This window comes from Bombus fervidus, chromosome 6, assembly GCF_041682495.2.
Source record: "Bombus fervidus isolate BK054 chromosome 6, iyBomFerv1, whole genome shotgun sequence".
Lineage (NCBI taxonomy): Eukaryota > Metazoa > Arthropoda > Insecta > Hymenoptera > Apidae > Bombus > Bombus fervidus.
Window position 1 is genome coordinate 3,077,552 of NC_091522.1, and position 25,359 is coordinate 3,102,910.

At 29.5% G+C, this 25,359-nt stretch overlaps 1 protein-coding gene and 2 long non-coding RNA genes across 4 annotated transcripts; all 3 read right to left on the minus strand.

Moving 5' to 3' along the window:
- Positions 1-13,108: 13,108 nt before the first annotated feature.
- Positions 13,109-15,099, minus strand: LOC139988329 (uncharacterized). Its single transcript, XR_011800073.1, has 4 exons — positions 14,265-15,099; positions 13,891-13,958; positions 13,560-13,627; positions 13,109-13,430 (listed from the first exon to the last, which is right to left on the minus strand). It is a non-coding gene; the product is annotated as an uncharacterized lncRNA (long non-coding RNA).
- A 181-nt stretch (positions 15,100-15,280) lies between these two features.
- On the minus strand, positions 15,281-17,618 carry LOC139988191 (uncharacterized). 2 transcript variants are annotated; one of them, XR_011800057.1, is made up of 3 exons: positions 17,474-17,618; positions 15,736-15,924; positions 15,281-15,482 (listed from the first exon to the last, which is right to left on the minus strand). It is a non-coding gene; the product is annotated as an uncharacterized lncRNA (long non-coding RNA). The 2 variants fall into 2 exon arrangements; XR_011800056.1 differs by having other exon boundaries at positions 15,736-15,929.
- A 3,910-nt stretch (positions 17,619-21,528) lies between these two features.
- LOC139988373 (ras-related protein Rab-39B-like) lies at positions 21,529-24,677 on the minus strand. The gene is made up of 3 exons (XM_072005723.1): positions 24,553-24,677; positions 23,912-24,021; positions 21,529-23,803 (listed from the first exon to the last, which is right to left on the minus strand). Exons 1-3 carry the CDS (start codon positions 24,658-24,660, stop codon positions 23,365-23,367), a joined length of 657 nt encoding a protein of 218 aa, XP_071861824.1. The 5' UTR covers positions 24,661-24,677; the 3' UTR covers positions 21,529-23,364.
- Between the last annotated feature and the right edge of the window lie 682 nt (positions 24,678-25,359).

Sequence of the window (25,359 nt, forward strand, 5' to 3'; positions counted from 1 at the left end):
TATACGCTATAACGTAATAGTATACAACGTTATACGTTATAACGTAATGCTACATAACGTTATACGTTCTGAGGTAATCGTATATAACGTTATACGTTATGACGTAGTGCTGCATAACGTTATACGTTATAACGTTATAGTATACAACGTTATACGTTATAACGTAATGCTACATAACGTTATACGTTATAAGGTAATAGTATACAACGTTATACGTTATAACGTAATGCTACATAACGTTATACGTTATAACGTAATGCTACATAACGTTTTACGTTATAAGGTAATAGTATACAACGTTATACGTTATAAGGTAATAGCATACAACGTTATACGTTCTAAGGTAATAGTATGCAACGTTATACGTTATAACGTAATGCTACATAACGTTTTACGTTATAAGGTAACAGTATATAACGTTATTCGTTATAACGTAGTGCTGCATAACGTAATACGTTATAACGTAATAGTATACAACGTTATACGTTATAACGTAAGGCTACATAACGTTATACGTTATAAGGTAATATTATATAACGTTATACGTTATAACGTAGTGCTGCATAACGTTATACGTTATAAGGTAATAGTATACAACGTTATACGTTATAACGTAATGCTACATAACGTTATACGTTATAACGTAATGCTAGATAACGTTTTACGTTATAAGATAATAGTATATAACGTTATACGTTATAACGTAGTGCTGCATAACGTTATACGTTATAACGTAATAGTATACAACGTTATACGTTATAAGGTAATAGTATACAACGTTATACGTTATAACGTAATGCTAGATAACGTTTTACGTTATAAGATAATAGTATATAACGTTATACGTTATAACGTAGTGCTGCATAACGTTATACGTTATAAGGTAATAGTATACAACGTTATACGTTCTAAGGTAATAGTATACAACGTTATACGTTATAACGTAATGCTACATAACGTTTTACGTTATAACGTAATAGTATACAACGTTATACGTTATAACGTACGGCTGCATAACGTTATACGTTATAAGGTAATAGTATACAACGTTATACGTTCTAAGGTAATAGTATACAACGTTATACGTTATAACGTAATGCTACATAACGTTTGACGTTATAAGGTAATAGTATATAACGTTATACGTTATAACGTAGTGCTGCATAACGTTTTACGTTATCAGGTAGTAGTATATAACGTTATACGTTATAACGTAGTGCTGCATAACGTTATACGCTATAACGTAATAGAATACAACGTTATACGTTATAACGTAATGCTACATAACGTTATACGTTCTGAGGTAATCGTATATAACGTTATACGTTATGACGTAGTGCTGCATAACGTTATACGTTATAACGTTATAGTATACAACGTTATACGTTATAACGTAATGCTACATAACGTTATACGTTATAAGGTAATAGTATACAACGTTATACGTTATAACGTAATGCTACATAACGTTATACGTTATAAGGTAATAGTATATTGCGCTATACGTTATAAGGTAATGCTACATAACGTTATACGTTATAACGTAATAGTATACAACGTTATACGTTATAACGTAATGCTACATAACGTTATACGTTATAAGGTAATAGTATATAACGTTATACGTTATAACGTAGTGCTGCATAACGTTATACGTTATAACGTAATAGTATACAACGTTATACGTTATAACGTAATGCTACATAACGTTATACGTTATAAGGTAATAGTATATTGCGCTATACGTTATAAGGTAATGCTACATAACGTTATACGTTATAACGTAATAGTATACAACGTTATACGTTATAACGTAATGCTACATAACGTTATACGTTATAAGGTAATAGTATATAACGTTATACGTTATAACGTAGTGCTGCATAACGTTGTACGTTATAATGTAATAGTATACAACGTTATACGTTATAACGTAATGCTACATAACGTTTTACGTTATAAGGTAATAGTATACATCGTTATACGTTATAAGGTAATAGTATACAACGTTATACGTTATAACGTAATGCTACATAACGTTTTACGTTATAAGGTAATAGTATATAACGTTATACGTTATAACGTAGTGCTGCATAACGTTATACGTTATAAGGTAATAGTATACAACGTTATACGTTATAACGTAATGCTACATAACGTTATACGTTATAAGGTAATAGTATATTGCGCTATACGTTATAAGGTAATGCTACATAACGTTATACGTTATAACGTAATAGTATACAACGTTATACGTTATAACGTAATGCTACATAACGTTATACGTTATAAGGTAATAGTATATAACGTTATACGTTATAACATAGTGCTGCATAACGTTATACGTTATAACGTAATAGTATACAACGTTATACGTTATAACGTAATGCTACATAACGTTTTACGTTATAAGGTAATAGTATACAACGTTATACGTTATAAGGTAATAGTATACAACGTTATACGTTATAACGTAATGCTACGCAACGTTATAAGTTATAAGGTAATAGTATATAACGTATAACGTTATAACGTAACAATATATAACGTATAACGTTATAAGGTAATAGCATATAACGTTATACTTTATAAGGTAATATTATATAACGTTATAAGTTATAACGTAATGCTAGATAACGTTTTACGTTATCAGGTAATAGTATATAACGTTATACGTTATAACGTAGTGCTGCATAACGTTATACGTTATAACGTAGTGCTGCATAACGTTATACGTTATAACGTAATAGTATACAACGTTATACGTTATAAGGTAATACTATACAACGTTATACGTTATAACGTAATGCTACATATCGTTTTACGTTATAAGGTAATAGTATATAACGTTATACGTTATAACGTAGTGCTGCATAACGTAATACGTTATAACGTAATAGTATACAACGTTATACGTTATAACGTAAGGCTACACAACGTTAAACGTTATGAGGTAATAGTATACAACGTTATACGTTATAACGTAATGCTACATAACGTTATACGTTATAAGGTAATAGTATATGACGTTATACGTTATAACGTAATGCTACATAACGTTATACGTTATAAGGTAATAGTATACAACGTTATACGTTATAACGTAATGCTACATAACGTTTTACGTTATAACGTAATAGTATACAACGTTATACGTTATAACGAAATGCTACATAACGTTTTACGTTATAAGGTAATAGTATACAACGTTATACGTTATAAGGTAATAGTATACAACGTTATACGTTATAACGTAATGCTACGCAACGTTATACGTTATAAGGTAATGGTATATAACGTATAACGTTATAACGTAACAATATATAACGTATAACGTTATAAGGTAATAGCATATAACGTTATACGTTATAAGGTAATAGTATATAACGTATAACGTTATAAGGTAACAATATGTAACGTATAACGTTATAAGGTAATAGCATATGACGTTATACGTTATAACGTAATGCTACATAACGTTATACGTTATAAGGTAATAGTATATAACGTTATACGTTATAACGTAGTGCTACATAGCGTTATACGTTATAACGTAATGCTACATAACGTTATACGTTATAACGTAATGCTTCATAACGTTATTCGTTATAAGGTAATAGTATATAACGTTATACGTTATAACGTAATGCCAGATAACGTTTTACGTTATAAGGTAATAGTATATAACGTTATACGTTATAACGTAATGCTACATAACGTTCTACGCTATAAGGTAATAGTATACAACGTTATACGTTATATGGTTACAGTATATAACGTTAAACGTTATAAGGTAATATCATATAACATATAACGTTATAAGATAACAGTATATAACGTATGACGATGTAAGGTAATAGTATATAACGTTATACGTTATAACGTAATGCTACATATCGTTATTCCTTATAAGGTAATAGTATATAACGTTATACGTTATAACGTTGTGCTACATAACGTTATACGTTATAAGGTAATAGTATACAACGTTATACGTTATATGGTTACAGTATATAACGTTAAACGTTATAAGGTAATATCATATAACATATAACGTTATAAGATAACAGTATATAACGTATGACGATGTAAGGTAATAGTATATAACGTTATACGTTATAACGTAATGCTACATATCGTTATTCCTTATAAGGTAATAGTATATAACGTTATACGTTATAACGTTGTGCTACATAACGTTATACGTTATAAGGTAATAGTATATAACGTTATATGTTATATGGTTACAGTATATAACGTTATACGTTATAAGGTAATATCATATAACGTATAACGTTATAAGGTAACAAAATATAACGTATAACGTTATAAGGTAATAGCATATAACGTTATACACTATAACGTAATGCTACATAACGTTATACGTTACAAGGTACTAGTATATAACGTATAACGTTATAAGGTATCAGTATATAACGTATAACGATATAAGTTAATAGTATATAACGTTATACGTTATAACATAATGCTACATAACGTTATACGTTATAACATAATGCTACATAACGTTATACGTTATAAGGTAATAGTATATAACGTTATACGTTATAACGTAGTACTATATAACGTTATACGTTATATAGTAATACCATATAACGTTATACGTTTTAACGTATTACTATATAACGTTTTACGTTATACTAATATACTATGTAACGTTATACGTTCTATCGGAATCCTATCTAACGAAATACTATACAAATTAATATAATATAATTTAATACATTATATCATAATATAATAAGAAATGTAATAAAATATATCAGATGTATAGATCGTGAAGGCAGCCAACTGCATACGCGGAGTTTGGTTGAAAAGTTTGTTTACATTTTGACTAGCGATTTCTTCAAAACTCCTGAGTCCCCGTTAACAGTGACGACTGCGTCCTGGCATCTGCTGTGTTGTTCGCCTGGCTTCATATTGTTACCTTTAGATATCCCCACCATGGCTGTCGTCACATCCAACAGCGAACATTACATCGTCCGCATTTGACCCTCTATATGAAGAAAGAACAAAACATTATACAACACAACGTAACACAATAAAAAGTGAATTATTATAACATAATACTACACATCGTAACACATTCTACTGCAATATGAAATATCGCAATACGTAATAACGTAATACAATTTAACGTTATATGTTATACTGTAATACTGTATATGTTATAACATAATACTATATAACGTTATGCGTTATACTGTAATACTATATAACGTTATAAGTCATACTGTAATACTATATAACGTAGTACGTTACAACGTAGTACTATAGAACGTAATACATTATATCGTAATACTATATACCGCAATACATTATACGGTAATACTATATAATGTAATACTCTATATACGTTATAATGGAATGCTATATGAAGTAATACTATATGTCGCAGTACGTTTTAACGTTATAGTATATAACGTAATACTTTTAACGCAATACATTATAACGTAATACATCATAAAGTAATGCATTATAACGTAATATCTTATCGACCAGTCGCGGGGTGACGCGATCACGAGGAAACGCGTCAACAGGAGTCGTAAATTCCCGTTACGATTAGAATAATCAATGCCTCGAACATATCGATCTCCTATTTCGCGTAGGATAATACAGTTAGTTTTAATGAGTAGCATTTGAGTTACAGGTTATAATATATTTCCAGCAACTTTATATAGAAGCCATTTACGCTGGTGCGTAGATATGAATGAAGTAAATGAATGATTGCCGGGTGAAAACACGGCAAGAGATGTTGAGGGTTCCAATGTTGGGGAAGCAGTGCCGATATGTTGACTGTTCCAAAGGTGGAAAGTCAGTGCCGATATGTTGACTGTTCCAAAGGTGGAAAGTCAGTGCCGATATGTTGACTGTTCCAAAGTTGGAGTATCAGTCTGGAGATGTGGTGACTGTTCTATAGTCAATGATCCAGTGAATTCCAGTGACGATATTGTCGCTAAGGAGAGCTCTTGTTCGGTCGCGATTGCCCCACCACTGATCGCTTGCGGATAGAATCCCGGAAATCATGGGAAAAATCACGTTTCCCCAATTTTTACATGATGGTGTAATAACCGTAAGGAACGTCTCGAGTTGCAGGTGTTTTATACCACTTAACGGAGTTAACGTTATTTCAAGAAGCCTCGGTTTATGGCCGTTCCTTAGGATTATTGCGACCCGCTTAATTATATGTGAACAGCTGATGGACGCCTCGACCATAGAGAGTAACCAGACGTAACACATTATAACGTAATACGATATAACGTAATATAATATAAGGAAGTATAATATAACATAATACTATATAACGTAATACATTATAATGTAATATATAAACTGTTAAGGCTTAGAATTGTTGCGACACGTGGGCGATTATGTATTTTCTGTTCTAACGAATAGCGAAATGAGTATACATCTAATCCATATAAAATAATTTTTCTTAAGTTCTACAACACAATTATTGCAGCGTATAGTCATCTTAATCCACAGTGAGAGGATTAATCCTCGGACGGCGAAGGTTCTGACAATTGTGATAGGTACATATATACAGACGTTTCACGTTCATTTTAATTTAGGTGCCAGTATTTTATAACACTGCACTAAATGAAGTGGGATCTTTGATAAGCACCTTAACGACGAATAACGTGAAAGTAAAGCTTGAATCAGAATATGTGGTATCTTCTAAATTTTGTAACTTTTATTATTTATTTAATTATTTACTTATATAATTTATTATTTACGTTACATAATTTACTTTTAATATTCTTCGTTTACCTGCATTTGTGTTCGTATTTACTATAAACATCCGCATTCTAGCCATCAAATTCGTAGCCTAGTCACGTATTCACACTTGCGGTGACTAAAAAGAGGTTCATAATGATGCAGAGGATGTATCTATTGAATTATCTTCATTGTTAAAGCATGTTGTCAGGAAAGAAATCTATGATTCGTTAATTGATTCACTTAATAATTCCTTAATTCGTGGTCCAAATGTTTGTCTTATTCTATCAATTGTGGAGAAGTGGATTATACCTCAACTAAAATTACACATTACGATATGAATCAAGATTAGAAATAATAATAATAAGTGTTAATAATATCGTGCACATGTTAATAATTGAAAATTTTCAATGTTAAATTTCCAAGAATACATAATTCATCAGAGCTATTTCATTTTTATTATTTCGAACAAATTGCAAAATTTATGAGGCATAATTTTACTACTCAATAAAGCCATTCGTTCACAAGATTGACCCCAATCAACAAACCACTGCATCTCGAATACTCTCAGTAAATCTTAATCGCATGGGCATCAATATCTGCATAAACAAACGCAACTTTTCTCTCATCAACAGTTTGAATTTTACGCCCTATGTGCGCGTTTTCCATTGCCTCGTCATTTTGCCGCATAGCTGGACGAAGAAAGCAAAAGTCACAAAGTCACAACTAGACAATGAACTTTCTAACTCGACAGCACCGAGTTGTCCAACAAGTGGGAGGATTAGCGTTGAGTATAATTGAGAATGTAAGGACGTCGTGAGATCGTAAAGCTCAAGCGAGTGTAAAACTGGCCGATGTGATAAATTCGATGCTATCTGAGTACTACTTGCCGAATAGGAATCGAAACACGGTTACTATGGCATCATAGACAGTAATAAACGTCTAAATGATAATTTCGAAACAATTGAGAGATCAACGATACTCTAGAAATTCAAATCATCCTCAAATACTGTAATTCCAGTTGTAACTAATAGCAACGCAAATGAATTTCTAGAAGCGTCCATGTAATCGGTAGACTGAAGATTCTATCTGACATCTCGTGAATTCTTAGCTTTTTGTTAACAAACCGAACAAAAGTTAAGAAAGTTGATGGTAATTGGAAATTCCGATCGATAGGTTGAAGATTTTTATGAATATAATTAAAGAAATAATATCTAAAAGTTAATTAACTTACGAACGAATCTAGAAAGTAAATCGTGGCAATTACTAACTATCCTTTAAAAGGTAATAATAAATAAATTTTGACTATATAATTATGTAAACCTAATCGCGATCGGAGCCAATCAATTCATATTATCATTTACTATACAATTTATAGTTGTATCATGGCTACTAATTACGTGTTGATGCGATTAGAAATTGTATATTAAATATTAATATGATTATCCGGATCTCACCTCATGGAGGTTGTTGCGAATGGAGACCCACCTAAAACTAAAAATTGCATTAGATCTTAAGATAATCATGAAAATAAAAATTACATTAAATCATAAACTAATCGTATAATTATATGAGACCCTTTTTCCTATTTTTATCAGTAATTTTACATTTCTATTACCATTTTTAATTTCAAAATGATCTATATATCACACACATACAGGAACACAGTGCTTCCTAACATTATTAAGTTTTCTATTAAGTATCTACGTGATTCTGAGTTGCGGTTTTATTTGAGAATGACCAACCTAACTACAGTAGGTGGTTAGGTCAACATTCATAAAATTAATTTACAAATGCCTTACCTAACAGTAAAAATTAAATTTCAACTTCCTACCTGACTACAAATCTAATTTAACAAGTCTCTCAAACATTCAAAGATTTTCATGAATCCTACATAATTTACATAAATATCTCAATATAGTAAGTAAAACTAAAGAGGAAATATTGCGTCTAAGTACGGAATGAATGTATCTTCCACAACTGAATGCGTTAATCTCGAATATGTTGAATATGTTGATTCTACTATAAGAGAATATCTTCTTTCCATTGGTCCTGTAGAGATTCCTGAAATAAACTTAAATTGAAATTAGTTTCATCAAAACTTTAGATTTTTTGTCGTCTCTACTTACATAAAAATTACACGATTTCTGTACAAGTTCTACCTATTAGCAGTAAAGATTTCTTTTTGTAGACTTTTACCTACAATCAACTTGAACAATTTCTTTGTAAACTCTGAGCATCAGACATCTAAATGTTTATTTATAGAATACTTCCTAGAGACAAATTTTAAGATTTATTATTCTATCTGCCTCACAAGCTAAAAGCTTTTTGATGAATCCTACCATCTAAATATCTAAAACTTTGTTTGTGGTCCCTACCTGTCTAAAAATCTAAAAATTTGTTTGTGGACACTACCTATCTAAAAATCTAAATGTGGTAAGGGGTCAAGAATGGGACATAATATGGGATACGTGTCTTCTTTTGGTGGTCTAGCGATAGATTCTGAAACAAACTCAAACTCTCCAAAATTTAGCAAAAAATCTATGAGAGAAATAATTCCATGAGGTGAGACTCAAATACTATATTTTGTATGATTTACCTCTTTTCGTCTTTCGATATTGTCTTTCATTGCATATATCAAATTCATATTTCCCCCAAAAAAAGCTGTAACAAACTTATTTACTGGATTAGTACCTTGAAAGAATTTAATGCTGAAAACAAAACATATTGTATAAAAAGGAAATCAGATTATCAAAATATTATTTTAGCTTTACAGTAATTTAAATTTGAATTTTTAATTTGAATTTTGAAACCCAAATTTGAATTTAAATTTGTATCAAATATAGAAAATTTGTTACGAATACCAAGATGAAGGACGTGACTAAAGTTATATGTATAACTTCTTTAACCAACAATCTTTATGAAAAATAAAAATGTAAATTTTATTAACAATAAAATGATAAATCCAAGTGCATCTATTAAGTTTTTATAAAGAATGAACTATATCGTAAATGAATTTTGATATATGTATAGCAAATTCGAACATTTATAAAATTACTTGAATGCTAAAAAAATTGTATATAACGAACAATCACTGATTTAGAAAGTTTTAAAAACATTAATTTCTTTACTATACTTCAAATAAGTTAATATTATGCAGAATGTTATCAATTCGATTCTTTATTTCACATGTTCAGATGCCCTAGAAAATTTTTTAATTGCATATATGTACATATATTTGAAATATTTCATTAAAAGATTGTTTTTATTTTTCTCGAAATACAATACACCAAAATCTATTTAATAAAATCATTCATTAATTTGTTTCACGCTACTAACAATAACAAATAAATATATCATTTAACAGTATTTTCTATAACAGACACTCTGGTACTTTAAGGGAGCTGAAAAAGAAATCAGTCCGATTGCCAGAAAGGCCATTTACTCGACATAAACCCAGATAACAAACCGTGAATGAGATACCTTTGTATTTCGCAACACTAATTTTATTTATCAAATTCAATTATAAAATAGAGAACTCATAAAGAAAGTCGCGATGTGTGTTTTGTCTTATTTGCAACACTATTTTATCATTAAAAAAAAAAAGAAAAACTAAAATACCCGGAAGCAAGCACAATAGTATGATAGTTTAATGAATTAGCATTATTTGTGCAACACTAATAAATATTAATCTATTCATTCGTGTTTAAATATACACAGCACTGATGTCAAAGATATCCAGTGCAAACCTATTGATGGTTGGCGATGAACGATCACATCTGTGATCCAGGTGCAAGAACACACTTCCACAACTTCAGTGGAAGAATTTGGGGCATTTCTTGAGCACAACACTATTTAAAAACGCGATCATTAATTAACGCAACGCTATCAAAGTAATAAGAACAATCGCAATGGGAAAATAATGAAACACTAGTTCGCAAAACTATAAATATAACTATAAATATAAATGCAATCCTATTTCAATGCAATACGCGAGAGGATTTGTAACTAGCAACTCTAATTCATAACGCGAAAGGACTCGTAACTAGCAACTCTAATTCAAAACGCGAAATTTGAAACTCGCAACTCTAACTCAAAACGAGTAATTTGAAACTCGCAACTTTAATTCCAACCGTAATTAATTATTCGCAACACTAATAGAAAACCGCGATTTGCCCCGTATTATGATGAAGCAATATGCGTCGTCTGAAAAAGAAACTACAAACTCTAAAGCGAGCATAGTGACAAAGTAGTAACAAGAATGACTTTCCATGCTCTGAATGATCCAGAGGATAGAGAACCATTAGTAGTTGCCCTCTTGAATGGCAGTTTGCCGGGCCTCTTCGACTTATAGCCTCTTCTTTCTTCGGGCGCGATGCCCGCTGAAACTTAAATCTAGGCTCGAGACTTTCTAATCGCAAACCAAAAAATAACTTATAAATGTAAAATAAAAAGATAAATCGCGAATGCTATTCCCAGAGCACATGGACGAGCAACGATCATAGCGACCGCTGTCCGTTCGCATGTGCGTGCTCGAGCAATAAACGTTCGTTTCGGAACCCACTCCGTACTCGCGACCACGACCACGATATTCGAAAAACCGATAGGCAAAGCTCAAGACAAATGGTATGCTCCATTCGTGATGCCTGCTTCACCGTCAATTTTTCAAATCAAATATCCTGAAACAGGTTGGACACGCGAAAACGCGCCTACCCGACGAGAGACTGTGCCAACCTGCCCGGCCCTACCTACTTATAGTTAACACTCATACCAGAAAATATGCTACCTATCCTACCCGGAAACCTATATTTAAAATTTTAAAAATGGCAAACCAAGCACACCAACACATTCACTCCACGGTTCTCACATATAACTCGGGCGCAAAAGCCTGCACTAGAGAGACGTCCCGGGACGCCTTCGACTCCCGAGTTTGACATACAACTTTCATACTCTAAAGTACGTACCATTTTCCTGAAATCGACTGACGATGGCTAGCGACCATTGCGTAAAAATATTCCGTATATTTCAACTTTAATTATCCAAATATATTTAAATTTCAATTGTAATGAAATACTCATAATCGTATATAATCATGTATATGTATATCATGTAAGGAAATAATTTGACTAGAATAGATCGTCGTATTTTAATCAATGTAATTATCACTGTAGTTCAATACTGAGATTAGTAATATTACTATTTATAAACCACTTATTAACCCCATTTATTAATACTGTTATTTTCAATGGTAATGGGATTTATATTTCCGAATCCATAACTATTTCAAGGTTATAATAAATAGTAAAAGCGACGCAATTCCACAGCCTAACCAAATACACACATAGTGGAAAATACGTCGTGCACGATACGCTAACGCAATGTCAGTCGCTGAAAAAATTGTTAAGCTTATAGACTACTCATCATGCCCATTGCCTTCCTCCCACCCAAGAAGCACCTGGGCACGTGAGTGAGATCCTGACAATGAACATGGAAGGAGTTAAACCTGAAAATCCTGTGCTAAAAATATGATTAGTCTATCTATTATATTTTGTACCTAACGGGCTAATATTCTTTGATTTTGCAATCTAATTTCATTTCAAATTTTAACAATTCTATACTTTATTTTACTTTATTAATTTAGTGAACAATTAAACTATTAAACTGAATGAAGATAACTGATGAAGAATATGCATATCTATTAAACATAAACTAAGATTCAATGCAAGTAATACTTATGTCAATGAACAACAATGGACTCTAAACGAACTCTATTACTTGACATATCCTCAGGCGATATCTTTATCAAAACACATCTTTGAAAACACAAAGGAACGTTCAAAATTTGTTTTGAATCTGAAACCAGCCTGTCGCGAAGTGTTTTCTTGCACGTGAAATTTGATAATATTTATCATAACGGACAAACAAAGTTAGACTTTCACATATACTTTCATATTCCATATCCCGAATTTTACTGAAATTATACTATTAAGTATACCGTGTATAATAATAAAACTTCTCCATAGCATCGTAATCAGAATTGAATTTCCATATTAACGAAGTCTGAGGGTATCAGACTTCTTCACTACAAAATACTTAAACGAAATCATTTCGTTGTTTATTTCAATACTCATATATATGCTCACATGAATACTTGGTCTTTATAAATATATAGTAATATTGAATATAATTTGATTTTATAAATAATTATAATTAATATATTGTGTAATTTTCAATCATACGCATATATATATACTAGTTATATCTAATAATATAATATATAATCATATTATTATCAACATTATATTACTTATACAAAGTACTTTACATTGTAATATGTAAATATCATACTTATATATATTATATATATATATATTATCATCAACATTTAAAAACGCGATGTGCAAGAAAACCTATCCTAAACTAATAAATAAAATATAGACAAAATTGTTACTACTCACAGGTATAATAAATACCCGCGGTCACTATGCTCGTCAAAAATTCTACGTATACAACCGATCACCCGTGTCGATTCGGACCTTTCATCCTTCGACATGATTGAGTGACCGGAGGAACAAAAACGCATGCGACTCACGATTAGATGTAAAGAATGTTGTCCTCGATATTGTTCTGATCCAAAGGGTTCGTCATCAAGTCGTCATCAAATTAGGATCGTCGAATTCGATGGAAGAAAACTGTAACAAAGCATAGAATATTTCAATTTACTCGTAATTTTTTAAATTGTCTAATTATTATTTATTTTAATTATTAAATGAAATATAAGGATTCAACTTAAATAAAATAAAAAATACATAATTACTTACATATTTGGCTTTTGAAACACCACTAAGTCCTTTCCAGAGAACAGGAAGAAGGGGAAGAAGTGACATATCTTTAACAAAATATGAATCATTATAATTTGTTTTGAGAAATGTGATGGTTGATCAAAAAATTTAACATAATAAAATATGAAACTCTACGAGGACTTAAAACTTTAATAGCAAAAGAAATTAAAATTATAATAAACTCTAATTAAAATTGAAATTGAAATTCTAATATAAAAATTTAAAACCAAATTTTAGTTTTTAATTAATAATAATTACAGCGAAATACAAGGAATAAAGTTAATAAAATACAAAGTGTGAAGATTCTTACATGCTTAAATTTGAAACACCGCTACATCCTTCCCAAAGAAGAGGAAAAAACTGGAAATTATGAAAAACCTGTAACAAAACATATTAAATATTATAATCTGTTCTAGAAAACGTACTTGTGATTGTTAGAAAACTTAAAACAATGAAAAATAAAACTCTATTCAAGCTTGAAATTTTAATAATAAAAAGAATTGAAATTCTAATAAAGTTTAATTATTATATAAAAAGTGGAACTTTAACATAATAATGACTTAGAAATTGAGACTCTATCGATTTCTGAAAGATGTCGAACATTTTTATTGTGTATTTCGGGAACAAAATTTTAAGATTTTAGTTCGATAAATAAATTAAAATACAATGTACGACAATACTTACATTCTTGAGTTCCAGGAAAGGCTTTATCCTCTTGCGAGACCTGCCACTTTGCTACCGAAAACGAATGTTTAACAAAAAACAAAAAAAAAAGAAAATAATATACTAACGCGTCCGTTATGTCAACTGATAATCGGCGAACACACTGACTCTAATTTCCCGTCTGATTATTATAATTACATTTAATGAAAGTTATTATGCTCTAAATCAATATTAAATGTGATTTAACGCAGCAAACACTGATTCTACCGACCGCATTGCGCACGGTCACAAAAATATTCTGAAAGAAAAACTTTATTAAAGGTAGGAGATAAAGAAAGGAAATTTTTTTTGTATCGAGTGTTTGTTTACGAAAATACTGCTTTCTTAGAACTACGAATTAATTATTATTTATTTACCATAGGTAGAATCATATATCATATCAAGAGCACGAAAATATACATATAAATATTGTACCAAGAATGCGAAAAAAAATATATCGTTAGTATATTTAAAATATTTACAAAGTATTTTTTATTATTGTCAAATATATATATGAATATTTCATAATACGATTGATTTGTAAAAGTTATCCGCCAAATTGAATGTCCACCATTACAAGTTCAAATATTTTATGCATTACGTGTCTTCGTTCTAATGCAACATGGCGCACTTTTTCTGACCGTTAAACAAAGCTGCGCAATACGAAAAAAACGCGATGTGCAGAAGCTGCACAAACTTGTCTGTAATAACGTACTTTCTCGAATATAATAAAAGTTATTGAGAAAGACGAAATTAATAGCCAATATTATATTACGGGCAATTTACGAATAATGAAGCAAAATGAAAAAGGTATTTGAATTTCTTATTCAAATGAAACAGAATTGAGAGAATCTAATCGAGAGAATTTATGTTAATCTATTCAATTTCTTCCGAAACATAATTTAATATATTCGGAAGAAAAAAATAATTTATTTAATCTTACATTTTTCATCTTGGTATTCTTAATAAACCATGAATTTAGAATCTGCTACATTAGATATTAATTACGTTAATGTCACGAAATATTTATAAGACATGGAGTTGATTTAATAGTGAACAAATATTACCTCATTTCGACGAAAAATTATCAAATTTATCGTTAATCACCATGGCGTCCTTTTGACTTTCATCCCGTCCTTTCGAATTTCACAACATCCCGCTAATACATAAAAGCTTCCCTCGGAATCGAATAATACTAATCTGCACAAAAAAAGGAGCAAAACATTAAAATAAATGTACAAAACGAATAAATTATTCAAAAATGAAACAATGATCATGGTCAAATTGTGTTTCAAATACTCATTGTACGAGCTACCGGCAAATGGGGCAACCAAAAAGACAGTTGGAGAAACAAATGTAATTAAATAATAGATTACAACAAAGTATTGAAGAAAAACGTACAATTAAATGAAAGTAACAATAGAGTGAGTTTGAACGGTAGAAAAATGTCTACCAAAGTGCCAAAGCCACCTGTCGCGAAATGACACGGATGAATATACGTCTAATCCCTCTTATTGTCCACGCTAAACTGACACCCCGCACCGCGATTTACCCAACAAGTTTGAGCTGGGGAGAAGTAGGGGGCTAGAGTTATCGGCTATCCGTGCATACACGAATAGGATTCGTCAAATTCCTGGAACACCTACACTCAAAGATATGTTTTCAGTAACAGACATATTATGTTTCAAAACAAAAAACAATACGTTAGGCTGAACAGGAGATGAAGGTAAAAGGTATAGGGAGTAAACACAAATGATTTAATATCATTTTGACGAATAAAAATGAATCTGAAAGGAAGATGTCTGCGCTTATACGTTGTCACTTGATTAAACAAAATTGATTAATAGATAGAAAGTTGGAAAGATATAATTTTTTCAAACATAACATGTAATAGAATATTATAAAATATTAATGGCAATGGCCTTAGGCGATCCCATTATCAAAGCACGCCATTGAAAATGTAAAACTAAATCTAATTATAAAACATTAAATTATAAAAACGTTACATAGCAAATACTGTCTCTAAGACCACATTGCACCCGATCACAAAACGTTTCCAAAATTAAAACTGCTTTAACAGAGAAGAATGGGCGGAGTGAGCGTTTTTCCAGAAAATACTGCTGTTTCTAATTAATTTATTCATCAATAAAAAATATTATATTGCGAAAGTAGAATATATTTGAAATATTATTTGTGCTTTGTACGATATTTCCTGATATTGACAAGTATTTATAAAGATTATAAATGTAATAAAATCTATCTTAAAGAATTATACTGCGAATGTTCGTTTCTTCCTTATAAACTACATTTTTTTAATAAATATTCAAAAATGCTTGTGATAGATCAAAATGTTATACGTAAACATATCCAAGGATAGAGTGATAACAGTGCGAAAAAGCCGCGATTGTTTATGAATCGAAACGTGTTTGCACGTGTCTGGTATTGTAGAGCTCTCGTGAAAACAAAAAGTTGTTGACAAAGATTTAGTGACCCTGCGATTTTCTCGTTGAGAATTTACAATTCATATAATATATGAAATATTTCAATTTTTATTTTAATTTCAATTGAGAATGTATTAATTATTTTATCGAATTGTTCAAAACTCTATTTTGCAATACAGATCAAGGAAAAAAGTTATTTAAAATAAAAGAAATGTTGAAGATATTTGAACTCTCTGAAAGTAATGATTTCTTGTTTAATCGCGCCTAGTTCCACCTTAGTATTCTTAAAAGAAACCATAGAATTACGTATAATTTAGTTGTATTACGTTAAATATTGCATGTCTATGTATATATTTATACCATTGATATATATATGTGGTATACATGATTGTCATATCATAAATCAAATGTTACTAAACATTACTGTATGAAAAAGCATAGAATAGAATGCTAATTATTCTATTATTCATTTCTGCAATTAATCAATGAACTGTATAAAACAAAATCAATGATTTAAATAAACGTATTTAAACGTAGACATAAACGTACAAAATTAGAACAAATTATATTAAAGTGAAATAATAGTTGAACTTATATTCTGTTTCAAAAGTTTATGATACAAGCTACTGGTAATGAAAACAATCAAGTAGACTACCAATGGAGGAAAAGAAAGAAATTCGAAAGATTATATAAACTTTTGTTAATAATATCTAATAAACAAATAAATAGGTAGACATTAATTCAACAAACCTAATAATAATGTATGAAATGTAATAACAGCAATTGAAATACTAAGAAATTCAGATTATACGCTTCGAAGGGCGACACACCTTGACGACTCGCTTTTCGATAGTAGAATGGTGGTATCCCGCCAAAAGTGAGCCTAGTCGATTCTTGATTGTTGAGGCGGCGAGGTTTCGTTTCTATACAATGTGCGCGAGAAATTGAAATACCAAACGCCGTAAAAATTTTCTTACATTTTACGAATTGATGAACTGAACATTTTCAAACCAAATAACTATAAGAATTTGAACACTAAGGTATATATGCATATATACATATATGCATACATCAAGATACATGATTTCTCTAAGAAAATCTAGTATTTTAACAAATATTTTCAGAATGAACAATTGTTCATTATGATTTTAAAATGCGAATTTTAAGTATTTTATGAAGATAGATAATTACAGAATTATTAATTGCTGTTACAGGCGAAATATAAAAAATTGTATGCTTATTCGTACTATGTAATAATGCATATACATAACCTTTCTACTTACTATTCTGTTAATAGTAATATAAAATAAAATTAAAATATAGTCCATCAAATCTAATATATCCACCATGAAATAAGATTATGGTCATATAGATAATTTTTAAAATTTTCTGACAAAGAGAGGTTATTGTATGATGCATTAAATTCATATACTAAGATTAATCTTTGGAAAGCGAAGATAATCTAACCTAAGAACTATGCACAATTTAAAACGTATGCAATGTATTGAAATTTTTAAAAGCTTCTTTCAAGCTTCGGATATTTAATCTAAATTAGAGATATATTAGTAAAACATGAAATGATATATATGTATTTACGTTATAATTTTTAAACATCATTAAGTAAATTTCTAAATAACTAAGAATATACTGCTTCTCATTAAATAGTTACGAATTGTTTTTATTAACGAGAAGCTATACCAATAATAATTTAACAAAGCAAATTCTTCACCGTGATCTTCGAGAGAAATTTCTTGGAATTGCAATTGTTGCAACGAACACAGCTGCATTTATAACATGCGACATAAATTCACTCTTTTATATACTAAACTATTTGATTAATTCTAAGTATGTAAGGAATTTAAAAAATTTTTTAAATCGTATATTTATCATTGTACTCTTGATTTCCTTACCATTTTGAAATGTACAATTTTGAGAATAATTACTATATCTTCATTCTTAAGTAATGGAGCAACTAGCGAAAAAAATGAAGAAAAGGCGAAGAAACGATGCAGAATATTCATGACGTTTTGTTGAATATTTCACAATCGAAAATTTTCTTTTCTCTTCTATCGTACTTTTATATCTTGTGACATGAATGTTTCTCTTGGAAAGTAAGAGCAAGACGAAATGAGGTCTCTAGCATTTCGCAAACAAAAAAGGACGAAACTGTTTGCTTTTCTTCTGTTTTCTTCTTTTTAAATAGAGATGAAAGTAAAAAAGACGTATATCTACAGAATTTATTCTATTTCCTTTACACATTCTGCCATAATTCTATATAACGTAATACATTATAAGGTAATACTATGTGGAAGTACGATTAAACGTGTTGGTGTATCTATTGATGAGACGAGTTGATACTAGTGCCGTCAAATGTATTTAAGAGTATTTTTAAATATATAATACAGAATACAGAATACAAAGTCAATCGTAGTTCGCTCGATACTGGTTGCTACAAGAATGCGCGATACTAACTGATAACTGGTTCGCTACTAACTCCTCCAAAGACTAATTTGCCTTAACGATCGTGTCCGTTTATTTATACTGGTCGTGGGAGTACCGAAAAGTTTGAATTCGACTTCGTTTGACGGTTGCGCGTAGCAGCGATATTGTTTTGCCCGGAGTTTGTTTATTATTACATTTCATATATCGTAACGGTGTTAATACTCCGAGGCAAAACAACATGATTCGAACTGTCCTCTGACTCATGTGCCGCTACAACTACATAACGTAATATAATATAATGAAGTATAATATAAGGCAATGCTATATAATGTAACACACTATAACATAATACTATATAACGTAATACATTATAACGTAACAGTATATAACGCAATATATTATAACGTAATACTATATAACATAATACATTATAACGTAATACACTATAAATTAATACTATTATAACGTAATACATTATAGTGTAATACAGTATAATGTGGTATAATATAACGTAATATATGCGTATATAGCGGGACATGAGTCAGAGGACGATGCGAATCGAGAGCGATTCATGTTGTTTTGCCTCGGGACATTGGCACTGTCTTGACGTATAAAACGTAACGATACACAAACTTTGGGCAAAACAATGTCGCTGCTACGTGCAACCGTCAATCGAAATCGAATTTAAACTTTCCGGTACCCCTCCGACCAGTATAAATAAACGAACACGACCGTTAAGACGATCACTTAGTATCGATCAATCTTATAGCGATTAATATCAAGCGAACGTATGCATTACCTTGTATACGCATATCGAGCAACACTGAGCGAGCGAACAACGACTAACTCTGTACTGCAAATAGTTTTAAATACATTTGACTACATTAAGTATCAACTTATCTTATCACTATATACACCAACTCGTTTAATCGTTCTTCACATATAATATAGCGTAATACTATATAACGTAATACATTATAACGTAATAGTACATACGCAATATATTATAACGTAATACTATGAAACGTAATATAATATAATACATAATACAATATGACGTAATGTAATATAAGGTAATACAATATAACTGAGGTGTAGAACGTAAAAACTGTCAACTGAATACGCGGCGGTTCGTTCAACAGTTTGTTTATTTTCTTGACCAGCGACTTCTTCCGAACTCTCGACTCGCGACTCTTACTTATGACTGGTTACGGACAGCTACTGTGTTGACCCACTTGCTTCCCTCTGTCACCTTTCGATATCTCCACTATGCACGTGTTCGTATCCGTCCGCGATCATGGTAATTACGCCTTCTGTGCAATATTTGAAAGAAGGGCAAAACGTAACACAATATAACGTAATACATTATAACGTATTATAATATAACGTAATCCCATATAACGTAAAACATTTTAACATAATACATTATAACATAATATATTATAACGTACTACTACATAACGTAATACATTATAACATGATACTATATAACGTAGTACATTATAACTTAACACATTATAACGTAATAGATTATAAGGTAACATAATATAATGAAGTATAATATAAAGTAATTCTATATAACGTAATACAATATAACGTAATACAATATAACGTAATACTATATAATGTAACACAATATAACGTAATATAATATAACGTAATACTATATTGTTTTGGCAAGTAAAACGAATAAGATATTTCTTAACAACGATCAGTATTCTTTAATCCTTATTATTTAATTATGAGAATATTATATAAACTATTCTTTCTCAGTTTGCTTTTTCACATATTTAGTTTTATTCTGTTTAGCTAATGTTTCATACTTAGGTGAAAATGTAACTGTTACAATGATATTTTGTAATATTTTCCTTGTATTCAGACAATTTTACATTTCAGATATATAAATTATTCAGTTTACAAAAATCTGTATAATTTAAGCATATCGACTGTTACGTAATGGCAAGAAAGTATTAACTTGAATATACTGTATATATGTTATATATTATACATTAAATATGAAATTATATGTCATGAATATTTTGATTACTCCATCTGTTACAGCCTATAAAAAAAACCAGTTACGCAAAACACACACCATATTTTATATATATCTAAAAGTATGAATATGATAATATGTAATTTTAGTAGAAGTATCTTTGTAGTTAATTCTAAAAAAAAAAGCAAAAAAATTAATTTATTGAGCTAAATAAATAGAAATTATCTAGAATATGGTGGCAGAACATAATTTCCTGACTTATATCACAAAAGAAATGTTAATAATTAATACTTGCATTACATTATCAAAAAAGAATATATAATTCTATAATTGTTTATTTTCCAACATGATTATATGTATATAAATGTGTAATGTACAAAGATGTATATATTGAATTGTCAAATTATACATAAAATAAATTTTATGAGAAAACAATTTTTACAAAATAGGCATTATAATATATGTATATATATATGTGTATGTCTGTGTCCGTTTTTCACATATTATGTATAATTATAGTTTTATATAGTCACATATTAAAATAATATTACATAGATTTATTATAATTCATGTCCTCAATATAATATTAATTTCTATTTACAAAAAAATATTTTAAAACAGAAAAAAACACATAACAAATTTAGATTTTTTATAGATGAAAAAATCTATTTGTCAATTAGGATATTACAACGTTGTAAGTTCACTACATACGTATATCACTTATTGACAAAAAGATATGTCTATAGCTATACAAATATAATGATAAGTTACATGTTACTGTTTCGCGTTTTTCTTTTTTTTTTTTTTCTAATAGCTATTACTCATTTTGTCTTATGCCACAGTTAATAAGTATAAAACTTCATACATAAATTTTATCCTTGCTGCATTTACTTACATTATTTATACAAATGCAGATTCTACTGCACTTTATCATTTGATACGTATTCTATATATCTGTTACATTGTACTGATATAAATATATCTCTGCTTAATTTGTGTTGCACTGAAAAATGCAAATTACATAAATAATATTTATTTGAATGAAATTTATTTGACTAATTTATTTCTGTCTTAAGAATGTATGTATGTATATGCAAGTGTTTATGTTCTTAACTAATATCTTGAAAGTCAGAAATTTATTTTCTTTTAAGAGATTGACATGAAAAAATGTAAAATATACCATCCAATAAAAAATAGTTGTATTAAAAATATTATATTGGATTATATAAATTTTTCGTATCATATTTAAACTGACATGTTTATATCTTATAATAAAAATATGATAAAGCAGATATTTATTAATTCATAGCAACTTATACAAATTGTGGTGCACTATCTATTATTCTATAACAAAATCTTGTAATATTTTGACATAATTATATAATATAATATTTACAGAATAAGTTTATGATGTTTTAAAATTAGAGCACATACAGATCGTTTCTTATATATTGTTTCATAAATTAAGATATAAGTACTGATATATTAACTTGTTTGGCTTTAATTAAATATGAACAGTACGAATATATGTATATATATATTTTGGCTCTTCATGTATATGTGACATTATCATAAACTGTGTCATTAAAAACAAAAAATAACTTCTGTATGTATAACGCATGATCTACAAATATTTGCGCTTTTATTTCGAAAACTTTTCTTTAATTTATATAATATTCACTGTGACTCTATTATTACAATATTTAAAAGATGATTTTGACAAAGAAGTACATTCGTTATTTTCTTTCATCATTAACAAAATCATTAATTTATGACAAAATTCATAAAAATGCTATAGCTACATTTATACTATGAACATGAACTTTCTTTACATTGAGATATTTTGTTTCTTAAATAAGATAATAAACAGTCCTAGTTCAATGTCTATGTACTTCAATGACATATAATCATTCGTTTATACAAGCTATGTACAAAAATGTCTAATCAGGATTTATACACATTTTAAATTTGTTGTAAATCTTTCTTCTAAAACGAGAATGCAGTGGAATGTAATTATTAAAGAATAGAATTTTCTTTCATGTTTGTCAAATAAAATTGATATGGAAATTTGAATGTATTCTCTCGGTCTTTCTGTCTCTTAATATACATGTCTCAAGATTTAGAAAAACTTGAGGAACATGAATTTTTATAGTGCCACTGCATTCTGAACATTGTTTGCTTTTATAACAAATTAAATTTTAACTTAACAACAAGAGGATTTTGCAGGTTCTGCTTCGACTAGATTAAAATCTAAACCACCAGGCCTAGCAAATCCAGTTTTTATTCCATCCCAACCATCTTCTACCTTATATTCACCAGTCTGTATTCTGTTATAAACTTCCTGTGTAACTGTTCGAAATGCTTCTTCAACATTAACTCCAGTCTTTGCGCTGGTTTCAATGTGATGTACACCATGTTGATCAGCAAAAGCTCTTGCTTCTTCCTTTGAAACTTCTCGCCTACTTCCATTGGTAACTAAATCTAATTTACAACCTACCAATGCAAATACAGGGCGATGTGGCTCAATATGTCTACGAGCTTCCATCATCCACTGAGGAATATGTTCAAAACTTGCTCTATTACAGACATCATACACAAGCAGAGCACCAACAGAGTTTCTATAGTATGATTTTGTAATTGACCTAAGATAAACAACATATTTCATTATTTTACTTGTATCAATGACATATTATATCTTGTTTTTAATATATTCGTAATTACTAAAAACATATAATACAAATATAACACACCTAAATCTTTCTTGGCCAGCTGTATCCCATAACTGTAATTTTATTCTTGTTCCATCCTTTACTTCAATTAATCTAGCAAAAAAATCTACTCCTACTGTTGGATCTGAAAGCTAATCAAATAAAATATGTTATATACTTCCTATAATAATATCAGGTATAAACTCGTTGAATTGTAAAAGAATTATAATTTTTAATTTACTAAAAAATATACTCTATATAAAAGTCAATGACAGATTCAAGATAAAAGATAAAAATGTATCTCAATCAAAGATACCGTTTTGTTTATTATTGTTCATTAACCTACTAATTGTACAATGTATACAATAATTATAATTGGATATTAGAACTAATTCATTTGCATGACAAAAATTCTTCAAACATATTTAATATCATAGCATTTTTATGTTGTCCTGAATTCTTTATTTAAAAAATAGCAATCAACTAAATAAATATTATTAGATCAGCAAAATTGGAAATACTCCAACGACATAAAATCTATTTCAACTTTGATTTCAACATCAATTGCAGTACAACTTATTTGATATTATGAAAAATGATAAAAGAACAAAACACAACAGATTTGATTAAAATCAACATTTTTATCAACATTGTTGACAATAACGGTTAGAGTCGCTACGTACCTCTGCGAACTTCCCATCAGTAAAATATTTCAGCAACGAACTTTTTCCGACTGTACTGTCACCGATAAGTATCAAGCGAAATTGATAATCAAAAATTGGTTCCACCATCTTGACGTATGTATATATTACGATTAAAGTTCTTCACAAGCAATACTCCAGTTGTCACTTATAAAGTCATGATTTTCTTGTATGCACTTGTCAAGAGTGAGAACCTCGCTGACCGTGACATTAATCATCAACTTCCTACCTTTGCCCAAGACTGTACTGCACTTATTGCGCACGACACTGTGCAAATAAATATGTAGATTTCGTAAGGATCTTTGAAACTGAACACATCGTAATTTTTAACGAACTAGCTGTTTTTAGCCGTTCCAGATTTCACTGCTTCTTTCTTCTTTAATTCTTTGAGACGCTCACAGAACCATGCGGTCATAGTAGCCACCTAAAATACACATTTCACGAGTTTAACTAGAAAGCTTGAGACATCATAATTTAATTTATACATATTGCTTACACATATTTATAGTATAAGTATACTTATTACAAATCTGTATACAATCAATGAACACCAAAAATATTAAAGGAAAATATTGACTTATATTCTTTACTAGTTAAGTAAAGTGGACAAAAGAATATTATTTTAAACTCTAAAAGTAAGTATTCGAAAATGTTTCGGAAATATTCTCTGTTTTTGTTATACTACTTGAAACGATAAATTCTTCATTTTATCTATTACGTTGAAAGGATTAAAGGTTAATTAAGAGATTAATTAAGCATTTTTACGTATACTAAATATGTAAAGCATAG

Excerpts from the sequence above, each read along its gene's own strand:
- LOC139988373 (XM_072005723.1), bottom strand. The coding sequence starts at position 24,660 with ATGGTGGAACCAATTTTTGATTATCAATTTCGCTTGATACTTATCGGT. Across the intron at positions 24,022-24,552 it reads CTGATGGGAAGTTCGCAGAG|CTTTCAGATCCAACAGTAGG; the intron begins GTACGTAGCGAC and ends TTATTTGATTAG. Across the intron at positions 23,804-23,911 it reads GCTGGCCAAGAAAGATTTAG|GTCAATTACAAAATCATACT; the intron begins GTGTGTTATATT and ends TGTTTATCTTAG.